The sequence below is a fragment of the Phoxinus phoxinus genome, assembly GCF_949152265.1.
Source record: "Phoxinus phoxinus genome assembly, chromosome: 3".
NCBI classification, from domain to species: Eukaryota; Metazoa; Chordata; class Actinopteri; order Cypriniformes; family Leuciscidae; genus Phoxinus; species Phoxinus phoxinus.
Genome location: NC_136878.1, coordinates 21,186,363 through 21,204,775, shown reverse-complemented (window position 1 = coordinate 21,204,775; position 18,413 = coordinate 21,186,363). Strand labels below are relative to the sequence as shown.

The following is an 18,413-nucleotide window of genomic DNA, read 5'->3' as shown; positions in this document are numbered from 1 at the left end:
GTGTTGTACACTCTATAAGATACTGTTTTTTCTCACAATCTCGACACCTCGGTGTGGAGATCGGGAAAGAAATGGAAGCCGAACGAACGTCCTGCTTATCTGCCGGCCAATCAATATTTCATTTCTCGACCGCTCTCGTCACAACCTCAACGAGCTCCTCAAAAGCATGAGACTGAGGTGGCGAGTCCTCAGTATCTTGTGCTTCAACGCTAACAACATCCAATTCCTCGGAACTGGAAAGCTGTAGTGTTGGTCCTTCAATCAGGGCGGAAGAAACCGCAGCGCGTGCCTCCAAACCCTGAGAGAAGGCACTGGATCTGTCAGGTGAGGGCTGAGATAAGGCAGGGCCCGTCTCACTGTCTCACGCTGACAGATCCATTTGCTAACCTCAAGTCTGAGATCGCCGCTGTGCCTCGGCAGCAGCGGGACCAGAGCCCTGGGGAACGCGAGCCTGGGCGTCCTCGCGAAAGAACGCCAGGCAGGATCGGAGCATCCGCATGGGAAGCACATCACAGTGCTCACAGCCAGCGCCCTCGAGCGCCGCTGACTGTGCATGCTTTTCTCCCAAACATGCAAATAGCGCGGGTAGGGGTGCACACACAGTCTGAACTGCTGCTGTTTCATAGCCTGGCAAGCCAGACTTACATCAAGATGTTTAGTCTGGCAACTCTCCATAGACGCGGCTTAATCCGAGGGGCGGGATAAACGGTTGTCTCCCAAAATCCCTCTGCACGCAATAGCGCTACAACCAACCAGAGCAACGAAGAAGGTGACGTAGTCACCTTCTTCACCTTCTTCACCCTTGAAAACACCTTTTTGTTTTCAAGTGGCAGCCGTCGCAACTCTGTCGTCATATGTTAAGCCCACCCCCGCCTACACTATACACGACGTGATTGGCCTGACCCAATTTAGGTTTTTGCAGCTAGAAGGTCTATGGAGAGTTGCTAGACTGCCCTGTCTGCAAAATACATTTTGCTGCCGCTAGGGTGCGTCTAGATTTTTAGGCTAGCTGTTTCACATAGATCGCTTGTGAAGACACAAGGTGCGTTCCATTCGACCGTAAGTGGACTTCACAGGGTATTCCGCCATCTTAAGTGAGATTCCAATCCGAAGGGAGCGAACATGTTCAGTGGAGTCACTTCACAGGAAGTGGAGAGCGATGATCACCCAGCTGTCATTGCGCGCACCACGTCATCACCAGTCAGAACGGTGTACTATACGGCTGTGCGCCGGAAGAAGCCGCACGAGACCGCTATGCCATTATATGACCATTGATTAAAAACACATATATACACATAGTTAACCAAATAAAAGTTTATTTTCATATTGCATGACAGTTACAGCAGGGCTTCAATTCTGTTAATAGTCAAGTAATAGCAGCAATAGTCAATCAAAGTGTATAATACACATGCGTTTTTCATTATATAGTCCTCAATGTTTTTTTTTATTGTATAGTGTACATATTTGAAATGTGATAGTAAATAAAATGTTAAATATGAATGTAGTCCTATATATATTTATGTTATATCATAATCTGCGCGACCCCATCGTTGACTTTCTTCGATGACGTTTGCAGGGCGTTCCAAATGAGCGGTTATTTCAGTGAAGTCCACTTCAACTGATATACCGTGCTCAGGGAGTAGGGAACAGTGAACACTGCGTAGGGACCCTGTCGAATTGAACGCACCTACAGAAGCTGCTTTGTTTGGTCAGGCTTTATAGTTTCCTGCTTCATGACGTCACCCGCTTCTGACGTTCCGTCACACCATTGGACTGATTTTTACATGTGCTTCAAGACATTGTCACGTTCCCGAGCGTCAATTCGACGCAGCGCGAGTTCCCTTGAAAGGGAACTGCTGTTGTAGACAGTGGAAATATGCACTGATCCCAGATGATGTCCCAACGGGTCTTTACCAGTGTCTATATCGTGCAGCCCATCTCCTGCTCAGCTCAATAAAAGTCTACAGAAAAATGTTTTCCTCCAATCTGTTTTATGTAGGCTATACTGTTAATTTACACTTTTATTTAGTTTTTCTTATCCTAAAAGTAACTTATCTTGTAAGTAGTTGTAAAAAGTAGGCTACTGTAACAATTTATAGAACAATTTATTTTGTTTCAACAGAAATAATTTTTTGTTTCATTTACAAATTATAACTTGCATTAAAAAGAATGTACTGTAGCCTATACAATTGTTTAATTTACAAATTTGAATTCACATAACCACAAGTTAATTTCTCTACCAATCTGTCAAGAAGAGAAAACACTGTCCATTCTTTTTTTTTTACCCGTGACAACAACTTAAGAGTATCCCAATTCCGCGGGAAGAACTCGGACTTGGCAACACTGACGGTATCCTTTGAATTGGGACAGCCTTCGTTGCGCCGCTGTGACGCAATCAGCCTTCAAATACGGCCTTCGGAGGATGCAGCCCCTGAATTGGGACCTAGCTTCCGTGGTTTTCAGTACTTGCCTGTTTGTATGATCTCCTAAGTATTTTGGTTTAATATTAAAAGACGAATCCTTGGAATTTTACATTCTACTTCATTTGATTTGAACCACGCTACAGCATACATTTAAATTGACTGTGTATTTCTAAAAAGTCTAACACATTATGTCTTTAGTCTGCTATTGTGAAGTGTTCATCCAAGAGACTATGATTTCTTAGAGATTGTAATGACCACTATTATGCTTTACATCCACTGTAAAAAAACACAAAAAAGTTGCTGCCTTAAATTTTTAAGTACAATTAACTTGGATGTTTAAGTCATTTAAATTACTTAAATTACATTAAACTAACTTTAAAAAAACTTTAAAATAACTTTATAGTAATTGCTATAAGTTATAAGTAAATTACTTAACTTAATTTGAAAATATTGTTTGATCATATAATTTGTTTACAGTGTCCAATGATTTTGTATGAAAAATGCATGACATCATGCTGGAACTACCGATTATTTTTTTCAACAGATTAATCAATCAATTAATCGAATAATCTAACGATTATCATTGTTTTGAGGTTGGAGAGCCCCTGAATGTTTTCTTTCTTTTCAGTGTTGCTGCTGTGGTGTGGTAGGCCATTTCAGTTTTACAGAGCATGCAGAGCACCATTTTATTTTATTTTTAATAAATTCCCCCACTTTAGACCGGGCTAGCTGTTTTTGTAATAACGGCTGATTTTCAGCATACCAGAGAGTCGGAGCCGACCACCATAGGGGATGACCATAAACAGTGCAATGAATCAATGCATTAAAACGACTAATTTATGCAATCAGCCTAATTGATTACATCGACGCATCGTTCCTGCCCTATATTCAAAATATGAAAATATTAAACTTTCTGCTTTAATTCGTAATAATAAAAGACGAAAAAATACCTGATAAAGCCTTCCAACAGCACACTCTGACTTACATTCACTCTTGCTAGTAAATTGAGCAATCAGTATGATAATTCAAAACAAAATGCAGCTTAGTTCTTATTTGAAATGTCTTCGCAATAATGTTTAATTGAAAGTTCATGCACACCTGAGTTGTATGCACACATACTCGCCTGTTGGCCCCTTTTTTGGTAGAAAAGCAAGAGGGGACATACTCCCAATGTTTAATAATTATTCCAAACGAGGGAGAATCTCAAGGGTTTTAATTAAGCCTGAATTAAATTTATGTAAATTGCATGTGAAAGTAGCAGGTTTATTTTCCTCTTTTTAAAAATAAATCATTTTATTTATTTATTTAGCATAAGGCAAAAAAGGCTCAAGTTTTGTATGCACTCAGAAGCCAGCCTCGAAGCTGCTGTTTCCTTAATTTTTCATTTATTCTGCTTTTCTTTATCAATTTTGTCCCTTTCCTTTGTGTATAATCATATATTTGTAGTCACATTGTGACATATATGTCAAATTAATTTTGATAATTTAGCTCAGTGTTTATACCTGAGAACGGTGCTGCAAGACTTTTCCTATCAGGTGCTTGTGGGTCTAGTGCTGGAAATTTGATGCAAAAACAACAAAATATACAAAGAGCGAATCTCCCCTAAGACCTGCATGGTTGTTTTACATGCAGCCTTAATGCATAGTAGTCGTGTATGCATTTTTTAAGTATGCATTTGCTCTGCATAATAATAGATGTTTGAGCATTTCAGTGTTTTATTACATTGTTTTATATGCAAGCCACAGAGAGTGAGAACAAACTACACATTTATACTAGGGATAGGGGAAATACATTTTTTTTGTGATTAATATTGGCTGTGTACCGTAAAATATAATTAACATAATTTATGAAGCCAGTTTTTTCTGCTCTCTTAACTATAATTGTTGTATAATTGTATAATTTTTGGCATCCTTCTGTCTTCGAGAGACAATGGTTTAGAATCTGCACCCAGGTCAGTCTGTGGTTTGGTTGCAGACTCTGCTAAAATGTGCTTATAGTCCTATATGCTCATGCTGTTTGAGCATTGCAGTCTGTATTTGGCTGTACTTGATTGATCAAAATGAATCTCAATGATTAAGCCATGTAGGTTTAAGTGAGGATAGAAGTACAATACCTGTGATAGCCTACTAATAGAGAGGATTGAAAATCCATAAAAAAATATAGCTGCAAGCAGCAATACCGGGGCCAAGCGCAAAAAAAGACAATAAGACGACAAGACATGGCTGAAAGTGTCAGACCAACTGCAACAATTAGCAAATAAAGACATATAAAGACATGAAAAATCACATACATTAACTAAAAATATGATTTAATGGATTATCACTTTCGACAAATAGGTGGCGTGGTTACAAAATCTATGTGATATGTCAGTGTCTGGTGACAATGACAAACCTTAAGACCAGTGGCATTAAAATACGCAGATTTATTTAAAAGTCATTTTTCTCAGTTCCACACTCTAGCGAGTTAAGGTCTTTTGCCTTTGCAGCATGAAGACCAGTTGGTGGCGCTGCGCCAAAACGCAGCATGTAGCCTCAGGTCATGCTTGTGATGACATGTACCAAGTTTGGTCTGAATACGATAAAGCGTTGTGGAGATACAGTCTTACGTCTGTTTTTGCAAGCGCTACGTAAAATTAGTTTGCACAGTATTTGAGAACGGTTTGACGAATCAACTTGAATTCCGTAACTTTTTGTCTGCATGGTCTGGAGATGGTCTGGTTCAATTTTGGAAAAAGAAAAAGAAGAAGAAGAAGAACCGGAACAGATACAATAGATGCCTCCGCACCTTTGGTGCTTGGCCTCTAATTATAAATACTAAGAGCCAGATTTACTAACAGTTTGCGCCAAAAATACTGTCAGGATTTACTAAAGATACACAGTAAAAAAAAAAAAAAAGACACTGAAAAGGCATGGACAGTTATTTTTGCGGCTGACCTTATTGTATGCATTTGTAGGAGTTTCCCTTACAGAAGCAAAAGTTATGGGAGAGAGTATTTAAATGAATCATACTAAGGTTTGCGTTAGCCAATTTACTGGTATTTGTGCCATTATTTACCACCCCAAAAAAGCATGTCTTAAACCAGACGCTAATTTTCGCTGCTCTTGATTGCTGTGTTCTTTAATTTACGCATGCATCGTCAGTAGATCACACTCAAAACTTTCTGACTGTGTTTTTTTGGAATTGTGCTCTCATGCTAATTTGTCCTGTTTAGTCAATATGGCCCATAATGTTTTCACAAGTAATTTTATGACATGGCCCATTTAACAAATAAATAGTTAGAAAATATTCTAACATTCGAATATTCTAAGTGAAACAAAATGAACTGATATCCTTAATTTAAAAAGTAGAGCAGAAAGAGTAATGACAGACAGAAACATCATCTGGAGTTATTTCTCATTTAAAGGCAAGGCTAAATGGGAATTTTATTATAATGGGTTTTATGCAATGATTCTTGTAAGTTTATTTCAATTATTAGAGTGATTCTGTAATTGTTGTAAAGGATAAACAATACCGGAGATCATTTGCAGTTTGCTACTAAATGTTAAATGTTAAAATATATTGTTGAATCATTGTGTCATTTTATCTTAAAAAAAAATATATATATATATATATATATATATATATATATATATATATATACATTAAGAATGGTACTGCTATTGGCAATATATCCCTGTCAGTACTTGATAATAATGATCCTTGACAAATATTATTTTGAATATAGGCTGCTACAAAATGTGCAATTATTACTACTAAAATAAACGACTTATTCTACATTTAGTTGAGGATTCGATGTGTAGATGTATTTGATATAATTACAGAAATATGTGCAATTAATTGTTCACTGCCCTAATTAATGTTACCTTCATAATTCCAATGACACTTTCTTTGAGTAAAAATAATCATACAATTAATTGCTTTTTCTCTCTTTCTCTCATCAGGGTTGAAACAGATCCATGCTCTCTCTATCCAAGGAAACTACGAATTGCGCATAGATCTTGAAGACTTTGAGAACAGCACAGCTTTTGCTCAGTATGGTGTTTTTGGAGTCGGGCTGTTTTCTGTTGATCCTGAGGATGATGGTTACCCCCTCACTATTGCTGATTACACCGGCACTGCAGGTACACATACATATTTACATATGAAATACATAAAGCTACAGACCCTGGGTCACTATCTTCAATACTGTACAATTAGAATGCCTTGTTTAAATCACATGCTTAGTATTCAACTAACTGGACCCGGTATGCAAATCAGTTAGCAAGATTAAATCTCTGTCAACAGTAATAATTGCTTATTCATTCAGATAATTGGTCCATTTCAGTGCTTGATGGCATAGACAGAATAATCATGGCACTTAATACACTCTTTAGTCACTTATCAGCTGCAAGCACAGCATATATCATTCTTCCTCTGCAAATCGCCACATAAACAACCACTAAGACTGGGTATCAATGCAGATTTGTTAATACAATTTGATTCTGATTCACAAACTCTTGATTTGATTCAGAATTAATTACATTTGAAAAACTCATCGATTTGAACCAACTCATTTGAGTGATTTCATGAATCAGATTGTCACAGTGTGGTCTTTTTGATTTCACTAAAACGAAATGCTCATAAAAATCATCTGTTTTTGATCTAGAGTAGACTATACTGATCACACTCTATGTTGTGAATCGGACCACACTGGTCACATTGAATGTTGTTTTTGCATGCAGTTTGCTAGTACACTCAATAGAAATATGTTTCTTATCATTCTTCTTTTCTTATCATTCTTCTTTTTATTCCATCACATTCAAAACAGACTGCAAACTCATTCACACCTCAAGTGTTTTTATGCAGTGTTTGAGTAAAAATGATGTTAGCAATCATTATCATTATTAATCAGAAAACAATTGTATTACTGTATTACCCAGTACACACACACACACACACACACACACACACACACACACACACACACACACACAGAGAAAACGAAATACCTTCCAGTCGATTACTATCATTGACAAATGTCAAGAACTTACATACAAACTGAATTGGAAAACTCTTCAGAGTCTGTTAAGAAACAAGTGAGCAGCAGGATACACAGAAATAGAAAGAGCATTCTGAGTTTGAACTCAAGGGCAGAAGCTGAAGAAAATACACCTAGGAGAGAGCGTAAAAGAGAGGTGAGAGATCTCCTGTCTGGACAGCATGTATATATCCGGGCTCGAATTGGATCGTGTCTGTAGTGCTGGTGTCAAGTGAGCAGGTGGTCTCTGCTGGGCAGAGACTTCATGCCCTTGAGCTGCTGGGTTTCCTGTTTGCTGCCTGACAGGTCTCCCTAATCACAGTGTTGAGAGTATTATTGTGATCATTTGCATTGAATTTTGACAGGTAGTTGTGCTCTGGACCGGCCTGGTGGGGCCTAATACGTCTCAAAATACAGACCGTGTCAAGGTGACTCCTTATTCACACCGGCATGTGAGCACCAAGTTTAAGTTTGCATTCCTACACTATGTTTTATGCAGGTTACACATTTATACAGAGCCTTTTTAGAGCATGGTATTACCACATCACCTGAAGGCTTTTTGAGATGATAATATCCCCTTGACAATCACAAGTGATTCCCAAGAGCAGGTGACCGAATCGGAGAGTTTGCAAGGACATGTCTGGGTATAACACTCTTAATGCAGAAATGTCATCGGCAGCAATACAAGCATTTTCTGTGGGCTCGTGCGACCCTAGTGTGACTAATGGCTTATTCCCATCGCCGCAGACAAAATCTGTCAAGCTTGAATGACGTGCGTTTCCATGGGGAAATTGAGCCCCGGTCTGGGATCAGTTTCTCGATGTATTGTCTTTGACGTTATTGAGTAAAACTGATTGTGGAACAGAAGATTGAAGATCTTCAAGGTCATATGCTTTAGAGGAAAGAAGGTTTAGTGCTTTCATTTTCCTCGTCTGTGGATCATCCACTGTATTTTAGGCTGGATGAAAGGTTAAACATAAAATGGTTCTGAACGAATCCCAGAGAGGTTTAGAAATACCACCTGACATTTACCTCTATTGTACTCATCCTGGAACACTTTCTTTTTCTTCCTGTCTCCTATCTCCATGGAATACTGTGTTCTAGCTCTTGTTTGGAATGTGTTCTCTGTTCGTGTTGAGCTGACAGAAACAGTTTATAGGGCAACAGACACATCACCACCCTGCCCTTCTGCCAAAAAAATCCAGTGAAGTGGACAGGCAGGATGGCTTTCCAAATGTCCTTTTCAGACGTGGAAATGGGGAAGGTTTGTTTCTGTTGGCCAACAAATTCAACACCAAATGCGTTTTGCCATCAGATAAGACTGACACTACAAGACACTTTTTGAGAGAAGACTACTTGTCATTGACCCACAAGTTGACCATTTTAATGCTCTTGCCTCGCTGATTCTTTAGATTTAGGTCTGAAAGTGTTTTGGATCTCGAGATAGTTAATTGACCGTTCGCAAAGACCCGGACCCATTTAGTTACTGTTGCTATGTCCGACAAGCTACGATGCTCTCACGCCACACCATGTTCTACCGCAGTGAAAAATACATTGCGGAGCAGAGAGGACACTGACAACACGCTGACAGACAGGACAAAACAGGTTACTTTTGACATGAAACAAAGTCTCACCTTTCAAATTTGGTCATTTTTTAAAAGAAATTTAAACAATAAACACTGTTTTGTGGCTCTTTAATGTGTCTGACAGATCACTGTAGAGCCTCAGTTAAAGCTGCTTGTGAACCGATCATGTCTTCCTTCTAATTTATAGCATCAAATAAACATGAATGAACATAAGAAGGAATGTTGTTTTAACCGTGGAAAGGCATCAGTACACTCCATTTTTCAAGTTAAAATCCTCCCATGTTAATCTACTAACTCTCCTGACTGCTTTGTCGGACAAAATGGCGGATGGCGAAATATGATTGGTCAGATCACCTGTCAACCAAGCTCCCTGCGAAGGGTCAATTGCCTGGCAGAGTGGCAGAAAAAAAAGAGAAGCTACAAGATACAAACATTTTATACTTCTTAAAATAACATAAATATGCAGCACATTCACACCATTCTCATTCAGAGATATGCATGCTTAACTGTTGTATGTACTGTACCACTGTAGGTTTATTCAGTCCCATTTACTAAATAGAAATTATGGGTGAGGGTTCAATCATTTAATTGCATGCTTTAACTCTCTGTACAGAATAGGCAGTGAATATCGGTGGAATATTTTGAAAATGGTTTGAAAAGACAATAATACATAATGGTACTGTGTGCTTTATGCCACTGTGTTTCACACCAAGAGTTTTAAAAATGGGTTTTGGGGACATTTTCTGTATAGGATAAAAATGTAAAAAAAAAAAAAAAGTAATATGAGTACAGGAAGGATCAGTGAAATAAAAGCTAGATATAAAATGTTCAAATCGTTTTGAGGAAAAAAAAAGATTGTTTCTGTTTTATTATCCCTCTTTCCTTAAAAAACACCCAATTGCATTATTATTTGTGTTGCATCTTTGTAGGGAGATTATCCTTACCATTGTTGATTTCAGCTTTTATCTGAAACTTGTGAAAAGCACTATACTTGTAATAAACTAAAATGTTTATTTTTAGGTTCATCCAGTTTCAAGATTTTTCATTTTTAAAGGAATTAATACTTTTGTTCAGCAAGGACTCATTCAGTTGCTCAAAAGTGACAGTAAAGATATTTATAATTTTACAAAAATATTTATATTCCAAATAAATGCTCTTCCCTTTCAGTCGTTCATGTTCGACTTAGTCGACGTCGACTGAATGGGATCACGCCAGGGAGCCAGTCATCTTCGAGTACTATTGAAACGAGCCAATGTAATTGGCGTGCATGATTTTCATCTGCACTAGTTGCCACTAGATGTCTCTGAAGATTGCTGTTGTTTACAACGAGCAAGTGTGTCGGTGTTCTTCTGGAAAAATCTCCCAGTGTTGGTGGTTTCTACAGCGCGAGTACAGCGGTGATCACAAGCTTTGAGCTCTCAACTGCTTTTTTAACAGCAACAAATTTATGGACAGCTGGTTAGAGGGCGGAAAAGTGAGTGCTTCACTGTTTCAGTTCACTGTTCAGTGTTGCCGCGGTCATTCCCCTGTGTTCTCCAGCAATGGTGATTTGTCTTATTTCCTGAAAGAGCAACACGAGTGCGTTTGCGTCTTTTTCAAGATGTCATTCCACCCGTGTGTTTCTGGATGCGGTCGCGGTGTTGAGATCGAGACTTGCCTTCGTCCACAAAGCTGGAGTCCCCATTACCATGCCCCACCCCCAGGTGCCGTGTGGGATGGGTGATCGGAGGATAGTGGTGGATGTCTCGCCCGGTAACCATTCCCTGTGGGTTCCTCACTCCTCCATTACACCGCAGCCGGTGGAATTTCTTGTTGAACGTGCTGGTCCCTCTGTAATGGTAATTGTAATCAGCCGTTTCCATTGGGGTTCCCCCGTTTAAATTGGGGTTCCCCCAGAGGATAGGATGTCAATAGCAGCATCGGAGGGTGAGCTGGCCTCTGGAGATGACGACTCGGCTATGTTATCTCCCTCTGGGAGTGTATCGTTGCCCGAGCAGGATCCAGAGTTGTCAGCTATGCTGAAACGGGCCGCCGAGCCTGCCGGGCTCGAGTGGATACTCCACCGCGTCCCACTCAGTCTCGGTTAGAGGATTGGTATCTCAGGGCGAGCCACGCTGGTTCTCAGCTCGCCGCCCCAGTGCCTTTCTTTCCCGAAGTGGATGGAGAGCTTATCAGGTTGTGGACGGAACCTTTCTCTGCCAGAAACTGCCTGAATAGCTTTTTCCCCCCCACTACCCTTGACGGAGGATCGGTGAACAGTTGCTAGGCTATCCCTCCAGTGGAGTGGTCTGTCGCGACACAGGTGCACCTGTGTCCGGCGGCCGCTGCCTTTTGGACGAGGGATCCTGTAAAGCCTTGCACCCCTCAACCCCCTCTTGTTCACCAGCATGGCAGCTGGGTGCGGTTCGAGGACCCGGTCATCCGCCTTCTCATGCATCCCTGGCCGTCTCGTGGAGACAGGTAAGTGTTGTCCGCCACCACACTCAGGTCCTGCTTCGGGCTGCTGAAAAGTTAGTGACTTTCGTCACACTTGGGTTTTAAGCAAATAAAATGCTCCTAAATGTTGTGACTTTAGTCACACCTAAGTGTTGAGCAGTGCTCCTGTCTTGTGTACGCACATCACAGTCTACTGGCGAAGGACACGATGCAGCCGCTCCTTCCAGCCGGTATGAAGGCCGGCTTCTATAAGCCTGTACTTCATTGTTCACTAGAGAGGTGGGTCACAACCATCTTGGTCCTGTTAATTGAGACGAGCCCTTTTTTCGCAAGCCTCTGTTCAATTTGTTACAAAGATGCATTTCCAAATGCTCCGTCCCCAAGATTGGTCTATAGCGTTCGACCTGAGAGACATGTACTTCAGATCTCTATCCTTCCGCACCACAGGCCATCCTGTGTTTGTGCGTTCGAAAGGTGTGAAGTATCAGTACAAAGTCCAGTTGGGTCCTCATGTCAAATGTGAAAGAGTAAACTCGTCCACGGGCTTAGGATCTCTTTTCTAGTTTGGAGATGGATTCGGTCCACCGCAAATCTGATAAAAGAGTCTGTGGATGGTTAGAAGTGAGAAAGGGTCCCACTGAAACTCTTCAGAGGCTTCTGGGGCTTATGGTAAACGCAGCCGCTCGGCTTCCTCCATATGAAGACCGCATCGGCACTGACTTCATGGCCAAGTCTTGAGGTGGCCGTGGCTGAGTGGCACGTGTAAAAGCACCCTGGCCATGCCGCCAAACCCTCAGCCCGTAACAGACCTTTTGTTACCGGCTGAGGGGCCATGTACAAAGGGCATGCAGTAACGGAGGTCTGGGCGGCCCTCCGACTGCATTGGCATCCATTGCCTCGAGTTGATTGTAGTTCATCTCGCTTTGAGACACCGCTACTCAGCGAATTTGTACTGGTCTGAAAAGACAACATTGCGACTGTTGCGCTATGCTTCCCTTGCATGTCACAACTCGCCCGCCACCTCCTCCTCGGAGTCAGAAGCTTCTGAGGTCGCTACATTTCCCTTATTATTTCTGGCCTGCTCAATCGTGCCGCTGACGAGCCTCACGGTAGCCTATGGCCCAGGGAGAGTGGAGTCTCCGTCCCCAGGTGGTCCAGCTGTTTTGGTGGAAAAAAAGCTGTTTTTTTCCCTCCGCCAGTTGTTTTTTCTCCTGTCTCAGTGGACATCCCTCGACACAGAAAAAACTGTCCCCAGGGCCTCTGTAGAAATGCGTTCCCCAGTGAGCCTTCTCACACATAACTGTGCTAAAGGGAGGAGATGGAGCAAGGAGGAGATGAAGCAGGTCTTGCTAGTTGCCCCTTATTGGCCCAACCAGACCTCTGCTCTCGACAGCCCTTCCTGACTCCTTCCTCTGAGTACATTCTCAGGGATGGGGTATGATGGTACCCACGTTAGACCTTGGAGAGTTCCAGGTCTGGTTCTAAAAAGAACGGGACGCAGAGGTTCTGGTTACTACCGCAATATTGTTATGCCATAGACACCATCACTTCTGTGAGAGCACCCTCTCAATGAGGCACGCTCCCCCTTAGAAGTGGAACCTTAGAATTGAGTCTTCTCTCCGTGAGGAGATCCAGAAGGTTTCCGATCACTTCAGTGCTTCTTTTCTGCTAATGGGTTGGAGTGAGGGCTGTCTCCTCCACCTCAAAATGTGTTGCCCCTGTTTTGACGTACATCATGATGCAGTGGATACAAATTCTTGGGAAGCACGACTTGATCGTCAGGTTCCTGAGGGGAGCAAGGAGACTGAATCCACCTTGTGCCCCCTCTTACCCTCTTGGGACTTATCTCTGGTGCTACTGCACTGCAGAGACCTTCCTTGAGCCCTGCAGGCAGTGAGTTATAAATACTGTTTCTAGATAACAGTTCTCCTGCTTGCTTGGTCTCTAGCTAGGGGTAGGGACTTGCACGTATTTTCGGTCAACAAATTGTGAGAAGTTGCATACACAACCGAGACGTTCTTGAAAGAGGGTTATCAAAAAGTCACTGATGATATTAACAAAATGATTCAACAGAGTGAGACTATTTTTACTATTTTTTATGAGTACTATCACCATTTTTTTTAAGGGATGCAAAAGATGTCTAGAAGGATGAGGATAGTAGAGAGAGAGAGAGAGAGAGAGAGAGAGAGAGAGAGAGAGAGAGAGAGAGAGAGAGAGAGAGAGAGAGAGAGAGAGAGAGAGAGAGAGAGAGAGAGAGAGAGAGAGAGAGAGATAAAGAGAGAGATAAAGAGAGAGAGAGAGAGAGAGAGAGAGAGAGAGAGAGAGATAAGAGAGAGAGAGAGAGAGAGAGAGAGAGAGGAGAGAGAGAGAGAGGAGAGAGAGAGAGAGAGAGAGAGAGAGAGAGAGAGAGAGAGAGAGAGAGAGGGGGGGTGGGTGGCAGGGTGGTTTGGGGAATTGTGAGAGAGAACTCTATGCATAAATCACATCGAAATGAGATAAAATGCTGAAAATGCATTCATCTGGGCCACATAGATGAGAGGAGCTTGCTTTTTCATGCTAACTTGTCTCTTGTTCCTGGGTGTCTGGTGTCGTTTGTGTGAAATGGCTTTCTGTGATGAGTTTCACAGCGTTATTTCTAGAATAACATAAGTTAGCTCTGTTGCAACTTAAATATACAATATGTCTTATTATTATCAATCTTGAAAACAGTTGTGCTGCTTAATATTTTTGTGGAAACCATGATAAAAACAAAAAACATGATTTTTGATGAACACACACCAAGACCAAATCTCTGCTTTCATGCTTGAAGACCAAGTTTTCATGCTTGAAGAGGAGGTTAGTGTGTTTGCTTTTGTAAGGATGACAGTAGCACACACATAAGTAGTAGATGTTCCGTGCTTCGGAACGGTTAGCGATCACACTAAATGCGTACCGTATTTTCCGGACTATAAGTAACACTTTTTTTCATAGTTTGGCTGGTCCAGCGACTTATAGTCAGGTGCGACTTATATATATCAAAATTAATTCATGCTGACTGAGATGAACCAAGAGAAAACATTACCGTCTACATCCGCGAGAGGGCGCTCTAGTTGGCGGAGTTGTTCAGAAGCGACACCAAGGAAGAAGAATTTAGATCGCGGGAGCTTGGTGAACTTGCTTACCGGTAACTTGTTGGACTCGGTGGCTTATGTTAATTTAGCTAATTTAGCCTATTCAGCCTCCCAGGTATATGTTCTTTATACTATTGTGTAGCTGAATAACTGTTAATGTGATACGTTAACATACCGGACACCTATTCAGCCTGTTGTTCTGTGTGCTAATTGTGTAGTTCAATAACTTGCCTTTCCAGATTAAATGTCTGTTCTTGGTCTTATATTTTGTGAAATCAATTCCGAAATAAATGCGACTTATAGTCCAGTGCGACTTAAATGTGTTTTTTTCCTCTTCATGACACATTTTTTGACTGATGCAACTTATACTCCGGAGCGACTTATAGTTCAGAAAATACGGCAACATGCCCAAGCCAAACTGAACCATGCTCTGGCCCACCTCTTCCAAGCGGGCCAGGGACGGTTCAGCAAACTGCACCCAGGCATGGTACAGAGCAATTACAGTAGTCAAACGAATAAGACCCCAATGGGGGTCAAGCGTGCTTGGGCACAGTTCAGATCGCCTAGTGTGAGTACACCCTTACTGGTTCCAAACTATTGAACAGAAGTTTAATTGTCTTCTCTTTTCCCTTCTTTTTTACATGGGCCGATATATGCAGGAGATTCGTTGCTAAAGCATAACGGAATGAAGTTCACAACGAAAGACAGAGACAACGATCATTCAGAAAACAACTGCGCTTCGTTCTACCACGGAGCCTGGTGGTACCGCAACTGCCACACCTCCAACCTGAATGGCCAATACCTGCGCGGACAGCACACCTCTTACGCCGATGGGATCGAGTGGTCGTCCTGGACCGGGTGGCAGTACTCGCTCAAATTCACAGAAATGAAGATTCGGCCAACACGCGAAGAGCGAGAGAGCAAGTAAATGTGCAATTTGTGTACAAAATCTGAGGAAGTGAAAAAATTTGTAATAAATGTTTAAAAGACTTAAATATGGAATGTACGATGTGGAAAACAACAAGAACAGTTGTTGTTGCTGATCTGAAAGAGAGCTTTATGTTGTCATGTTTATTAATTTGGCTAAAAAGTCACACAAGTCGTGTGACTGTGCTTTAAGTCCTGCCCTTCATGTGACAATCTCTTCATCATCAGGCCTTGAAGTTTCTTCACACCCCAGCTGTCAGATCTCAGCTCACTCCTGCAATGACTCAACTACTCTTCAGTGTCATACTTCGGTTCTGATAAAAATGACACTGAATCAAGAGTACTATTATGTTGCCACTGGTTAGAGAAATAACAAGTACAACAATGAAATGTTGGAATGGTGCCCGTTTCCATTCTACGACGAACACACACCAAGACCAAATATCTGCTAAGTTTCCATGCTTGAAGAAGGGGGTTAGTATAAAAGAAGAAAGTGTGGAATATGGGAGGGAAATGAGAGAGAGAGGTGGTCTGGGAGGAGAGGAGTGCAAATAATTATGTGGGAGTTTGTCTCTCATCTGTCTGACAGGCCATTAGCGAGCATATTGGCTACTTTGTCTGATCGCCATTGCCAAGTGATCATCAGCAAGGCTCTTCATCTCGCACATAGGCAGATGGAGGCTGTTTGTGTGAGTGTGAATAAGATAAAAAGGAAATGTGATATTGTCTCTTCTTCTTTCCGAGCGTGCGTTTCTGTCTCAGCATTCTCGGGGAATCTCTTTATCGGCCTGACGAGATCGCTCGAGTGTGTTTACTTAGCACTCACACACGTCATTTGTTCACGCATGCCTTCAGAACCCGCGTCAAAAAGCTAATTTAAACGAGCCACCCTGCCGTCTTTTATGTGTGAACGCTAACATGTATATCAGCACATTCACTGCCGTCTCTCTCTCTTCAACTCACTTTCCAAAGGTCAGACATCTTAAATGTGAATATTGTGCTCCTTTCCCCTTGTGTACCTCAAGCACCTCCCTTCATCTCTTGCCCTTTATTTTTTCCCTCCTGGTCTTCTTCTCATTTGTTCTTTCTCTGCTCTTCCCTCACTCCTTCAGTTTTTTTTTTTGGTCCCCTGTGGAACTGGAAAAGGTCAACGTGTCATTTAGTACAATTACTCTGCTCATTGTTCTCTGTTCTTTGCTCTTTTCTGACTTTTTAATTTTCTCTCGCTTCTGTTTCACAATTTATCCCTTTCTTAACCTAATTATGATTTGTTTGTTTTTTTATAAAAAAAAAATCAACATTATCATGATAATGGCAGTTTATTTGTACTTAATTTAAATAGTGTAATTTTTAATTCAGAAAAGATAGATTTACATATTTAACATGATTAACGCACTAACAAAATTGTTGTTCCCTCCACTGTTTGGTTATTGTTGTTGTTTTTTTATGTATAAAGACAAAATACGTTTTCAGGCTGATTTGTGAATGATCTTGTGCAAGTATGAACACTGATTCATTCATCTTGAATTTTGCGATTTTGATTTTTACTTTATAAATGTACCAAGAGCTTTAAGATGTGTAGATTTCATGTACAATGTGTATGTTTAGAGACTTTTAGCGCATGTGAAATGTTTTCTTACGGGAAATTGACAAAAGCACACAAATGAAACAATGTACGGTAGAAAAGATCCTCGAAATGGCCTGATAATGCCTGTAGTCATGTGACGGGGATTGAATGGCCTGTTGTGCGGAACTGAAGTCTATTGAATGGACTTGTTTTAAATTCTGGTCTGACAAAAGTGCAGTTAAAATCCATTAAATGTACACCAACGAATAATGAGCACATTACTCTGAAAAATATGTGGGAAGATGACTGTAAAAGCAACATTACAGGATGTTGTCAAGACTCTTCAATGGACATGAGTGAGTGCTCGTCCTTATCTCTGGAGACTCCTCGAAGTTTGCACCACTTCAATTACAAAGTTACCTCTGCCGGTTTGTTTCTCCGTTGTGTATTTTCAATTGTACAACTCTGATCCCCCCCCCCCCACACACACACACCACCACCCACCTCTCATTCTGTGGACTTGCGTTGCAATCAGCCCCTTTTTTCTTTCAACATGTTTCAAAGTTGACCATGCTGCCTGTTCAGCTGTCAATAACGTTTCTCCAGTGCGTTGCCTTCGTAATGATCCCCTAAACAAAAGCTAACAGGCTGATAAAAAAGAATGAAGGAAATAGTTGTTAATTGATGTAACAATGTCATGAAACTAAGTGAACAAAGGACAACAAGAGTTGACATTATGACTGGAATGACTGGAACTGGAATGAAATAATTAAATGAGAATGTTCATTATGACTGGAATGACTGGAACTGGAATGAAATAATTTTATGAGAATGTTGTGTGTGTGTGTGTGTGTGTGTGTGTGTGTGTGTGTGTGTGTGTGTGTGTGTGTGTGTGTGTGTGTGTGTGTGTGTGTGTGTGTGTGTGTGTGCGCGCGCCACGTGTGAATGAAACAGAAAATATACTTGTAAATAAGAAAAGTGAATTGTCACTTCTGTGTATGACATTGGCTCTTCATATTGTGTGCATTTAATGAAAAAAAAAATAAAATAAATAACATATAAATAAACTGATTTCTGCATGGCACTGCATGGATTTTAAGATAGATATCCTGTGCGTCTTTTCTGTGCATCCGTACATTTCTTCATTTCCAGCAGGAAATCTTTCCATCGTCCTAACCAGCTGTTTTTTAATACTTACAGGGCATTTGCTCTTGACACATTGCACTTTTCACACAGACTTAGGGTTTGTGATTGCTCCCTATGGACACATTTCCTCAAACCTTTGCTCCATAAATAAGTCTAAAAAAATGTCTGGCTGAATCGTTATGTGTAGTTTAAAGCAATTGG

General features: G+C 41.1%; 1 protein-coding gene across 3 annotated transcripts in view; it reads left to right on the top strand.

Moving 5' to 3' along the window:
* Positions 1–18,099, top strand: part of fibcd1b (fibrinogen C domain containing 1b) — a 134,294-nt gene extending 116,195 nt beyond the window's left edge. For all 3 annotated transcript variants that reach the window (XM_079608786.1, XM_079608787.1, XM_079608785.1), the window contains 2 exons: positions 6,365–6,544; positions 15,232–18,099. In XM_079608786.1, coding sequence (XP_079464912.1) covers positions 6,365–6,544; positions 15,232–15,500 — 449 coding nt within the window. In that variant the 3' untranslated portion in view covers positions 15,501–18,099. The remainder of the gene's footprint in view (positions 1–6,364; positions 6,545–15,231) is intronic.
* The last annotated feature ends 314 nt before the right edge of the window (positions 18,100–18,413 follow it).